Raw genomic sequence first — 13093 nt, 5'->3', positions numbered from 1 at the left:
ACCAAATCCAATCCCTCTTCTTCTGAAAATGGTTTTGCACTACTTTGGGCAGAAGCTTCAGATGACAACAATTTGAAGAATTCATTCATTTCCATCTTTGATGGTCCAACTACCTAGCTATAGCCACTTCCCAATTCCTACCAAAATCTCCAATTGCAAAGCCTAGCCAATATAGGCACTGTGGTTGGTGCTGGGTAGTAAAAGCCCCACCTCTCATCATAAAACCCACCCCCCGTCCCCAAATCTTTGAGATAGTTTTCTTTTGTAGAATTTAGTGAAATTTATCTATCTAATCTAACGAAATTAAGTTCTCAAGATAATAAATATATTAGTTCCTGAAAAATAAAGGAAATTACTTTTTTGATATCTTAAAAGCTGAAATTATTAGTTTCCTGAAAATTTGAAGTTCCTGAGTTAACTTACCTCCAATCATACAACTTAAGCAATCAAACTTGTCTATTGTGATTGATTTATTAGGCAATGCACATATCTTTAACATAGTTTAACACCCACCTTAAAAATTTAGAAAAAGTCAGAAGCTTATTGATATGAGATGGACCCTAACTTTGACTAATGCTTAAATGGGGGGATTAGAATGTGGTAACTAAGGACAAAACACACAGGTTTTATCCTAATCCAGGCCGTCCATGTAGATAATCTATATGGCTAATATGAATGTAACTGGTAAAAGGCTGACATTCAAAGGCATTACATGCTTAGGCAAGTGTTTAGCATGCGTATTAATATATGACTAAAATAATTAAATATGACTCTTTGTAGACACTTATTAATTTAATTAAGGAGTAATCGTCAGCGAAGAAAGAGGGCATTTGGCATTTTACTGGGTCGTGAATCTAATTAATTAATAGGATCAAGTTTAATTATTATTATTTTTTTAAATATGTAATTAAAATATAGTAGGGATTATAATAAGGGCCTGCTTCACATGGTTTGCTGAGCTGATTCTTTGTGGGAAGACAAAAACCCTGTAGAGTAATGCTAAGAGAATCCCAGTTCAATTTGTCGTTCTCTTTTGATGGGGTTGTCATGCAGGAACGTGGGCAAGTGTCAATGATTCATGAGACTAGGGTTTGGGTTCTCATTTTTTTGTTTTTTTTGATGGAGAGGAATAGGAGTAGGACCACCAAAAGAAAATCCCAGTGATGAATTTATTATTATTTTCTAACATGCCCTGCTTGCAAATTTGGGGGTTTATGGAAGCTAGGAAAGAGAGATAATAAAATTGGGATAAGAGGGGAGAACACAGGACCACCCACGAGTATCCCTAGCTAGCTAGTTGAGAATTTTATATTCTTGCTGCTAATTCAATGGCCAGAACTCAATTAGTTATTTTATTTTTATATTGTAAGATCGGCTGGCCCTTAATTAGCTCCTATATTCTTTCTTGTGCCAACTTCATGTATATTATTTTATAATTCTAAAAATTATATATATTAATCTCTTATTAATTTAATGACATATAATTATTTATGAAAATAAAAAAAAAAGTGTAGAAAGACGAATTTTTAATGGATGAAATATATGTTAGTGTTTGACAATAGAGAAGGGGTGGGGGTCACAGGAGGATATGAAGTTGGCAACAATGGTCTTATCAAGGAGTCCATAGCCGAAAACTTGAGAGCAATTAAAGAGATTGAAAAGAGAGAGAGAGCCATTAGTTACTAGCCACGGAAGATTCTCAAAATGTCTCGTCAAACATAAGAGGTCGGTGATTCCCTTGATGATCATTGGCCCATTCAAAGCTTCAATCTCTTGTCATATGCCAAGCAACTCAACGAGTCTTCTCTGTGACATCCCATCTTATCTATACATTGATGGACTGATGGATACATATACATATAGAGAGATAGAGATAAAAGAAACGTTTCATGTTAACGTTTCTTCAATGTGTCTCATCATCAACCATGACTTTTAGCTAAGGGTGCATATACTTGATGATCTTCATTCTTCGAAGAAATCACATGTAAAAGAAACCTCACTTTTACACTTAAAATAAAAAACACGTTTATATTATTTGACATTTCCTCTAATTAATCACTAAACCAAAGTAAAAACTAATCTTTGTTCTTTATCATTACGACAAAATATAAGATTAGACTCTAACTGGCTAGTTTATATCATGATTATGAACCTTTTCGAAGCTTAATCATCATTGAAGGTATTGGATATTTAATTAATTTAATTTAATCTATTCTTCCTTGTGTAGATGATGCAAGCAAAGTGGGCTAAAATGGTTGGGCTGGTAATGATTCAGTGGAAGATAAAAGTGGATTCTACCAACAGAGAAAAAGGCAGAGATGATTAGATAAACTCACCCCCCACAATCACCTAGCAAAACCACTGTTATATTTCAACCTAACTGTTGATGATTAGATAATTTGACACTCGTTCACTTTCAATGGATGGAAAGCACATTCTTTATTCTTTTTTTTTTTTTTAAATAAATATACAAATAGATCAATCACATACCTAATAAAAATAATTTTGCCTTTCACTTTTTATTTTTTATTTTTCTTTATGTATATTATCATAGCAGTAGCTTTTAATTCAATATACGATGCATGCATTTCTATCACTAATATAGTTGTGTATGACAAAAAAAATTGAAAGGTCTCACCAAGTTGGGAAAATAAGGAAAAAGCAATGCACATTTTATGATGATGAGTGGCTGATGTTTGATCATTCTAATCACCATCCAGGGTTCAGTTTCATATTTTTCTGCACCTAAGTCATAATTGAAATAATAAGAAATAAATTAATTAATCTCAATAATCATCATTAATTAATTAATTAATTAATATCACTTATCGACTGATAAATTTTATTATAACTTAATATCGCAAATCAAGTGGACTGACGCTATTATTAAAAAATTAATTTTTTTTAAAATAAAGTTTGTAAGTAAAAAAAGAAAAAACCCAAATCACTATTCTCATCAACAATAATTTGGGATTACATTTTAGTATATATAATCTAAACTAGATTACAATTTCTAAATTGATATGATTCTACTAGTTTTCAAATTCAAATTTTTGCAAATTTAAAAGTAATTTTAATATTATTTAGCTAAAAATTTTATATTTTATTTTGAATTTTAATTGATATTAAATATACTTTTCAGAGAAATTATTTAATGCACCTAGTGTATATGCGTTATCTTCTTAAATACTTAGATCTTATTTCTCTAAAATTAAAAAAAAAAATTTAAATTTTTGTATATAAGAAAACACTACTTTATAATTTTGTCCTATGTATACAACAATTAGCCTACCTATTCAACAAGTTTTTAAATTTAGATTCTCTTTTTTTAAACCTTTCCATTGTAAATAATAAAAAAAAAGTTTCTTCATTTATCTTTATTTTTCTTCAATTAATAAAACTAATTTCCAATTTTAATCTCATAAACCTATAGAAAGAGAGAGAAACGAAGGCACATATATACTCTGATTTATTTTATTTTTTATTTTTTATTTTTTTTACATTTGGTTTTGCAAATTCTAAGAGTTTTTATGGTGAAATTTTTAAAGATTTGCACCCCAACCTATCAATCTTCAATATACAGAATCTCTAATTTTGTCCAAAAGTTTCTGCCTGCAGCATTATTCTCTACTTTTTTCAGTTGTAATTTGTGAACTTCTCATTCATAGGGGCCTGGTAGATATGGATTCCTTACCCTGTTGGGTGGGTGAAAGAATACATGTTATATTAATTCCAAAAATCTCTCCTTGAATTTTTGGGAATATCCCAAATGAATTATTCATTTCTATCTACGCTTCCCTCCTAAAATATATAATACTGTTTCCAAGTTTCCATCATTTTGAATTAAAATAATTTCTTTAAATATGGAAACTCATTAGATTTTTTGAGGTTTAATAAAAGATTCCTAAAAGTTTGAAGGATATTCTTGTTCATGATTTTAATTTCTATAAACGAGGGATTCATTCTTTTTAACAATTTGTCTGAAAGAAAATTCCAAAAAAACAATGGCATCCATGTTCTGGACACAAGTCTGTTCAAGCATTCATGGCGTCCATAGAAAGAGGTATTGGGTATTTAATTACCTCTAATTTTCTCTAAAAAAATAATTTCTTTTTATTCTTTTATTGAACCCCTTTGTTTTAGCAAAAGAGGCCTTTAGTTCCATTTGATTAATATTATTTCTCTTCTTGTGATACTATGGATTTAGCATTCTTACTCATTGTGAATCTATACAAAGATTAAAATGCATGATGGCAAAAGGTAGATGCTTTGCAAAAGGTAGAGTTATGAAAGTTTGTAGAGGCTCTTGGGTTATAACAAAGAAAGAAAAAAGAATCTAATGCATGCACATAAATTTTCTTAAAGGCGACTTTATATGAATTATACATACATAGATGTGTATATAAAAATTATCTCTTTTTATTTATAAATTTTAAAATTATTCATAATAAAAAAGAGAAATGATTACCTCTTACCGTTTTTATGACCTATCAATTATCCCATTATTTCTCCATTGAATTAAAAAAAAAAAAAGGGATACAATATGTTAAGAGCAAATTATAGATACGAGTTGTCCACATGATTCTTCCTTTTCTTTACTTGGGTGGGGAATGGAGAAAGGGAGAGAGCACTCTTCTTTACACAAAGAATAAGCATACAAAGAGAGAAATGCCCATGATTAGGTTGGCAATAGGGTCAGAGAAACGGGATGACGATGTTAACGTTTCGAAACGTTTTCCGAAGAATGCGGCTGCTTGCCGCCTCTTTAACTTTTACTTTCCCATCAATTTGTTTGTTTTTGAACTATAAGACCCTATTTTATAACTATTTTGCCTTTGTGTGATACAGATAAAGCGAGCTAAACAAACCTAACCCTAAACTAACATTAAACAGTTGCATAATTTTGACCCTTTTGTTTCCTATTCAATTTGAACTCTAATTTTCTTGTTCATTGCCTCTTGATAATACATTGGCTCAGTTTTATTCTAAGACTTGGATACATCATATGCAGAAATTATATATTCAATTCTCAAATACCCAGTCCATTTTGATTTAATATGTAAAGACATATCACTCACATAGATGTCTAATTTAAATTCTCACTCTTATAATCTCCTTATAAATAAATATTTTTCTAAATTATAATCTGAGTTTAGTTTAATAAAAAATCTCTCTTGTCGCTGTTGCGTATGAAGAGTAGCTGTTTTGTTTGTATGAAAGGTCAGTGACTTTCTCTCTCTCTTTCTCCCACTTGTTCAAAAATCAATGAAACCATTCTCTCTCTTTTGTTTGCTACTCTAGGGAAGAACAAGAAACTCTCCCATAGTTAAAACCTTGAGAAACCCTGTTCTTTTCTTTTTATTTTATTTGCTTTTCTTGCTTCCTATAATAATTGAAAACCCATCCCACATAAACCTTAACAGAAAGCAAGATCAACAGAAAAAGAAAATTTTTCCTGCATGCCTGCCTTATACGTTTTGTTGGGTGCAAGAAAATTCACATCCTTCACCAAACTCTCTCTTTCTCGCTTCATTATGCATATATAGTACCTTGATGATCGATGACTTCTCTTATCTTCACTTACTTCTTGATTGTGAATTAGTATAGTATGTGCAGTTTCTTTGGCTTGGAAATGGACAACTATCAAGGTGATTTAACAGATATAGTTAGAGCCAGCGCTGGAGCTTTAGGCCAATCTGATGCTCCTGTATCCAACTGGGAATTCCCATCTAAACCGCTCAATCTTTCTTTTTCTTCATCAGCTGCTATGGAGGATAACAGGGATAATGTTTTTGGCGATCCTTTCTGTAACATGAGAGATCCGCTTCTTCATGAGCTCAACGTCGCCGCTACTTCTGGCTATTTCAGCAGTCCAAATTCTACAGATCATATGCTTAGTTCTAGTCTTGATGGTACTAGTAATGATTTTTCTGGTGCAATTGCTAGTAATATTCTCGCGCATAAAGTCTTTGACGAGGAGATGGATAAGAGTCCTTGTAATATATTTTCAAGAATTCAGATCTCGCAGAACAATCCCACCAAGTTGCCTGTTTCACCTTGTAATTCTCCTGTTATTGCAGCTGCTGCTGCTGCTTCTTCACCGAGAGGTTTTAAGGCTTCTTCTATGGCTTCAATCGACATGATTAATACTAATACTTCCAAAACTTGCTTGATTGACAACGCTGGACCGGTGCAGATCTCACCTCCAAGGAATCTGGGTATCAAGAGAAGGTAAGAGCACTATTATTTAATTTAATTTTGGTTACTTACTTCCTTGAATTTATTTATTAATTAATATAACTGAATTATGATTTTAATGCAACTTTACTGTATTTTTCTATTTTATAACCATTTTTTTAATATTACTTCATTAATCGAAGAAGAAGATCATCATCATCATCATCATGTGTAGGAGATGAATGAATTTTCTTGAAACTTGAGTTTTCTACACAATCACATCTAGTAAGGATCCGAGGAATTAGGGTTTGACAGAAACCTGTGTTGGATGACTCTAAGATTGATAGTCTAGTTCTTAGGGGTAATATATCTATCATTTCAGGTGAGATCGTTCACTGTTTTACATAAATACGTATACAAGAAAACATTTTAATCAACCTGAAAAAAAGGTAGCCTGCTACAATTGTGTTGTCATAATATTATTCACAGACATTGCTTTCATGTAGGTATCTCAATATCAAACACCTTTTCTTTTCCCTCACAACACAACTGAAAGTATATAACTTTGTTTTGATTGGTCTTTAGTTAGTCTTTAGAACTGGTGTCCCATCCCTTTCATCTTTCCGAAAGAAAATAATCCAAATTAAGAATTCTTCCCCAAAATGGAATTTAATCATTCTTTGCACTATATTTTAAAATTTTGATTGAATTTTAAAAGTTTTTGATAAAATAATCTTCAATTGATGATCTTGATCGTCTTCGATATTTATTTTTTCCTTCTTGATTGGTTCTGGAAATGGGGCGAACCAAGTTTTTATTTTATTTTATTTTTTGGGTTATTGTTAATTCAGGAAGAGCCAGGCAAAGAAGGTGGTTTGTATTCCAGCACCAGCAGCTGCAAACAGCAGGCCTAGTGGAGAAGTAGTACCGTCAGATTTATGGGCATGGAGAAAATATGGTCAGAAACCCATCAAAGGTTCTCCTTACCCAAGGTGAGCAAAAAATTTGTATTGTCATTCTAGATTGATAACCTATATAAAGTTTCTAAGACAAATAACAAAAGCAGAATTCCCCATTTTCCTTTCCTCTGACATATTATTACCTGAAAAAAAATATTTCTCGCTTTTTTTGTTAATTATTGTTATTATTTTCCAGCTGAGCATGAAATATTATTTTTATGTTGCAAAACAATGGAGTTTTTTTCCCGCATTTTTGCTGAAATCTGAAGACAAGTTTCCAATACCATATTGTGCATATTTGCATGAGAGAAAATTGTGCCTATTTCCAATAATACTCATAATATTTTTGATGGAGAATTGCCGTGATCGGTAAACCTTGTCTTTATATAAATATTTCAGGGGATACTACAGATGCAGCAGCTCGAAGGGTTGCTCAGCAAGGAAACAAGTGGAGCGTAGCCGAACTGATCCCAACATGTTGGTTATCACCTATACTTCTGAGCACAACCATCCATGGCCAACTCAGAGGAATGCTCTTGCTGGGTCGACAAGGTCTCAGCCACCAAAGAACAATGCTGGTGCTTCGAAGAGCTCCCTAAGTTGTCGAGCCCAAAAGACAGCAAATACTGCGGAAGAATATAAGGAGAACAGTAATGATACATTGTCTCCAACCATGGTCGGCGGTAGCTCAACAGCAAGCGCGCCAGTAAAAGAAGAGGTTGAAGACATTGAGAAGCAAATGGAGATTGATGATACTGATCGATTCAGCGAAGGGTTTCCTCAGAGTTACAGGCCTGCAATGCCTGCAGAGTCTAACCAATCTGAAGATTTCTTTGCTGATTTAGGAGAGATAGAGGCCGACCCACTTGATCTTTTATTCAGCCAAGGATTCACTGAAGATGTACAGAAAGAAAACAAGGCTTTGGATCCATTCGGTCTCTTCGATTGGTCAGGGGACACAAACACCAACATTTCATTTGGAGAAGCCAATAGGGGTTTATAACAAGACCTTAAAGAGCAAAAATTATTCCCCACTGCTAATAAAAAAAAAATGTAGTTATAGTGGTGCAATTATGGTCCTGGTATAAACCCTTGTCTAGCTTTGAATTTCATGTGGAGGGGGGGCTTTTTCATTTCTTTTTCTTTCTAGTTTCTACCTGCTATGATTTTCTTGTTAAATTTACCAAGAACGGTGAGGAAATTAGGAAAGAAAGATGAGTAAAAAAGAGTGAAATAAAGAGAGTGCTGGTTGATTGGGAGCAGACCCAATGAGTCCCACGTTCCTTTTGGAATATTGGTGGACGGGACAGAAAGCTGAGGAACAGAAGGTTTCAACAGTTAGAACAAGTACATCCATCAGACATGACTGGAAAGCTCAGAGACGAGTAGAGGTGAGATTGATACACAATGATGGGACTTGCCCTTTAATCTTTTTCAATTTCAAGTGGGAAAAATCATTCATCAAGCACCCCCTCTTCCCTCTCTGCTCATGTGGGCAGAATTCTTTCATTGCTTTTGATGGGAAATCAAATGGCAATAAAGCCAAGAAGATGACAAAACAAAAACACAAATACACATTAAAATTATTATGATTAAAAAAAAAAACTCAGAAATTGGCTTCTCTTTTCTTATCAGTCATCTTCTCTAGGGATGTGCAAAGAGAGAAAGTGCTCTGTATACAGACTTTGGGTTCCTCAGCTTTCTGTTTCTTTTATTGTATTGTCCACCAATCTGCAACTTGTGTTTTCATTCTCAGTTATTTTACTCCAAGTGTTAGTTATTAAAAATGATGGTTTTGTGCAACAAAATTTTTCTATCTGCAGACTTCTGTTATCATCTGCCACTTTTATTTTGTCTTATTATATATTTTAGGATTTACCCATTTGTGCATGTTTACTATATATCATTGTACGTACACATTTGTGTTAATTAAGCCTTGTGGTTTTTTCACACTTTCTAGTAACTTCAAGCTTTCTTTCTTTTTAATTGTATGCTAAGCTCACAAATTTTTCAATATAATAAAGACATCCAGAGACTTAGGTATAATAATTAAAAAAAAAAATTATTACTGGATCACAAACCACTTCAATAATAGTGTGGATCAAAATCAGAACCTATGCATTTTTTTTTTGCCAATTAATTGTTCAAAACGATCATGAACCAGCATTGTCACTAAAATACTTTGAAGGTAAATTCATTCCACACGAATTACGATATCAATATAACAATTTCACCTCTGAGACATACGAAGGATTGTGTTTTAATTTTTATTAAATTAATATCTTATGTTATATTATGTTATCAAATATGATTCAAGCCATCATTTATCATTAAGTAACGTTGATGTGATATTAATGTGATGAGCATGACACAACTGTGAAGTTGATGTTGTGAATATAGCATTGACCACATCAATACTAATAAATGACAATTTGAATCACTTTTTTTAGCAGAGTATAAAATAAAATATTAAATTGACAAATTAAAAGTATAATTTTTTATGTGTCAAAATTAACAGAAATCATATAAATTTATTTAGTTTCTCAATTTCATATGAGAAATAACATTCCAAAATTAAAATAATTTTTTATTAATCAAAATATCCTCCTATATGGTCCATAAAAAACTCATCCATCCAGCCCTTCAAATTAATATATATTATATTACTTAAGAATTCTTTCTAGTTAAATGAAAATAGAAACTAATAATACATAGCACATATTGTTAACACATGTCACAATTTGGCCATGTTACATTGGAAACTTTATGCTTTTTGCTCAATTTATTACCAATAGTGAACCTAAGTTCTGTCAAATCGATCAACTTTAATAAAAAAATTCATACCCTTTCAAATGAAGTCACTTCATTGGAGAAAAGAACAGTCCAAAGTTGTAGTGAAAATGGGTTTTTATCTCTCTCTTTCTCATTCTTGATGGTCATAACGATTTTGAAAGAAATTTTGATGCAATTGGGGTTATGGGAGTGAATGTAATAATGATTTTGAAAAGAAAGAAAATGGAGTTAATTGATGACATACATAAAAAGCATTATGACTAGGAATCGCCATGACTCGATTTGTAATTTCATATTAAAATCAGGGTGATTTGGAGTTGTGGTTAAGATAGGTTTGAATCGGACTGTTGAATTTTGATTCTCAATGATTTTAATTCTCTGTAATTTCATTTTTTTTTCAAATTTAATTTAAAAATAGTTTTGATTAGGGTCTTGTTTCAATTTGATTTAAATTGAGGCAATCCCGTAATTAAAGTTAAAAAAAAATGATTAAATTGAATTAAATTGATGAAACAAATCATTAATTTTGATCCAATTCAACCTTCAAAAGAGGAGTGGTTGAGACTAATTCCAAAACACACACACACGTATATTTTGATGGATTTTAATTTTAAACTGAAAGAGTATTTGTTTTAATTAAATCAGCTTATAAGTTTTAAAAATAGACTAATCTGTTTGTTTATAATAAATTTAAGACTTATAAGTTAAGATGATAAGCTAAGAAAAAAGGAAGATCAATTTTTTATTTTGATATTTATAAGTTAATTTGGGCAAATATTTTACCATATTATTCTAATTTAATTTTTAAAATTTCATAATAAATCTTATTTAATATATTTTTTAGTCATTTTAACGATAAATGTACTTACAAGCTGTTTTTTATTAAACACATCAATTATTTATCAATCACTTATAAGCATTTTAATTAAACGCATAACTGTTTAAAATTTTAAATACTTATAAGCTCAAATTAACTAATTTTCATAAGTTAAATAAAATACCCTTAAAGTCAAACCAAACCATCCATCACTAGACTAATTATGACTATTATAGATATGCTCTTTTGAAAGTGTTTGGTGATAAATCCTCCTTAGCATGCTATGAGCTTTCTTATCGCACAAATCCTAAAAAACCATGCACTTGATACTACATTGGATGCTTTTTAGATGCTCGGTCAAATTTATTAATCATAAATATATATCATGTTGTCATCACATCATATATATTACTAGAGGAAATAACTAATAAGGATTGATTAGGAAGAAAAAAAAAATATAAAAAATAGAATCTAATGTCTCTCTGGATTAATCACACCGACTTTGATCTCAAAGGTCTAATCATGGAAGGCTATAATGGACTTATGGCCTAATGGTTTTACGTAAAGTCACCTATAAGCTGAGGTGGAAAGTTTTGACTTATAAATTAAAATGTGCTCCTCCTCTACTTATTCATGAGAGGTAGAGTGCTTTTATTCTTGATTGGCTCATTACATATAATGCTTCCATAGCTTTTGAGTTATTTCATTTGATGAAACATTAGTGCAAACTAAAGGAAAAAGTGATTTTTTTTGCTTTCAAATTGGACGTGAGCAAAGTGTATGATTAGGTTGAATGGAATTACTAGGAGAGAGTGATGTATAAAATGTATTTTCTTGCTAGTTTTTAATAACTTATTGCATGCCATGTGTATCAATAATTTCTTTTTCTTTTTCTCATCAACGAGTGGCCTATTGTCGTTATGAAACTGAGTGGGGGCTTTGACAAGGGATCCACTTTCTTCTATCAGCATTAATTTGAAATGTTTATGCTAAATCGTCAGTTATATTGAGATGTAGGTTTTTAAGGACAACTCAGTGGTGTCACTGTCACTTTTATTTTTTTGCTAATAATTATGTGCTTTTTGCGAGAGGTACTCAGTTGGAATATCATATAATTAAGGAGATTATTTAGCTGTGTGAAATGACTTTTGATCAGAGGATTAACTTTGATAAGTTAGTAATCTCTTTTAGTTCCTTTATTCCTTTTTAAGTACGCACTTTTATGAAGGATTATTTTTTTTTTAAGAGTTCAGCTAGTAGAGACTCATTCCAGTTACTTAGAGTTACCTAGTATAATTTAGTGATCCAAGAGCTTTATTTTCTTTACGTAAAAGATAGATTTTGAAAGAAAATTAAGAATTGGAAAAGAGGTTTGTGTGTAAACTATAATTTAGTTTTTGAGAATTGGTAAAATCCATATAATTTAGTCTCTATACTTTCAAAACTAAGTAATTTAATTTTTAAAATTTGACAAAATATATAATTTAGTCTCTTTGTTTAATTTTTCATCTAATTACCGTTAATTATAACAAGAATAATTAAAATGCCCTTAACTCTATATATTTTCTAATTTAAACAATTTAGTCATTAAGATTTTACAGTACTCACAAAATAGTTTAAATCAAGGGACTATTTTATTTATAATATAACACCATATGGAAAATATATAAAATTAAGGGTATTTTGACATTTTTATAATAATTAATTGTTAATTAGATGGAAAATTAGATAAAAGGGCTAAATTGTAGGTTTAGTCAAATTTTAAGAACTAAATTATAGGGTTTATCAAACCTTAGAAACTAAATTATAATCTATCCCTATTATTATTATTATTATTATTATTATTATTATTATTATTATTATTTATACAACAAAGCCCTGCATTTTGATTTATAATAGGATGCACTCGAATTTGAACAGGGAAAAATAACTTATTTGAACAGGATAAAGCACAATAAATAGATAATTGTTATTGTCAAGATTTAATTGATCATTTTAACCGTCCAAAGTTGTTGATAGAAAAGAACTTTTTATCCTTATACTCTATCATCGAGTAGTGACTAGTGGGTCCAATTAATTATGGGCAGCAACAAGCCTCCACCTCTATGATCATCATTATGGTTCATTAGTGCTTGTTGGGCATAATTTAAAAAATAAAATAAAATTATTGACACCCATCAAAATTATATTTCATTATTAGCATATTTAACACTAATTTCCCTTTATTCAAAGCCTAAAATTAAGCACCAATTCAACAAAAATATATACCTCTCTTATCACTGCCACTTTTTGTCAATTTGCCTTTCTATTTTAGCACTAAAGTGTCAGATACTGAGTATTATGCAGA

General features: G+C 30.9%; 1 protein-coding gene across 2 annotated transcripts; it reads left to right on the top strand.

Annotated features, from left to right (window-relative positions):
- The first annotated feature begins 5208 nt into the window (after positions 1-5208).
- On the top strand, positions 5209-9038 carry LOC110633450 (probable WRKY transcription factor 14). Of its 2 annotated transcripts, XM_058140079.1 has the most exons (4): positions 5209-5912; positions 6081-6231; positions 7029-7169; positions 7536-9038. In XM_058140079.1, the coding sequence occupies exons 1-4, from the start codon at positions 5609-5611 to the stop codon at positions 8137-8139; spliced, it is 1200 nt and encodes a 399-aa protein (XP_057996062.1). In that variant the 5' UTR covers positions 5209-5608; the 3' UTR covers positions 8140-9038. The 2 variants fall into 2 exon arrangements, with proteins under 2 accessions (XP_057996062.1, XP_021637737.2); XM_021782045.2 differs by having other exon boundaries at positions 5212-6231; positions 7536-9037.
- Positions 9039-13093: the final 4055 nt, after the last annotated feature.

This window comes from Hevea brasiliensis, chromosome 17, assembly GCF_030052815.1.
Source record: "Hevea brasiliensis isolate MT/VB/25A 57/8 chromosome 17, ASM3005281v1, whole genome shotgun sequence".
NCBI lineage: Eukaryota > Viridiplantae > Streptophyta > Magnoliopsida > Malpighiales > Euphorbiaceae > Hevea > Hevea brasiliensis.
This window is presented reverse-complemented; position numbering and strand designations above follow the sequence as displayed.

Excerpts from the sequence above, each read along its gene's own strand:
- LOC110633450 (XM_021782045.2), top strand. The coding sequence starts at position 5,609 with ATGTGCAGTTTCTTTGGCTTGGAAATGGACAACTATCAAGGTGATTTA. Across the intron at positions 6,232-7,028 it reads AATCTGGGTATCAAGAGAAG|GAAGAGCCAGGCAAAGAAGG; the intron begins GTAAGAGCACTA and ends TTGTTAATTCAG. Across the intron at positions 7,170-7,535 it reads AAAGGTTCTCCTTACCCAAG|GGGATACTACAGATGCAGCA; the intron begins GTGAGCAAAAAA and ends TAAATATTTCAG.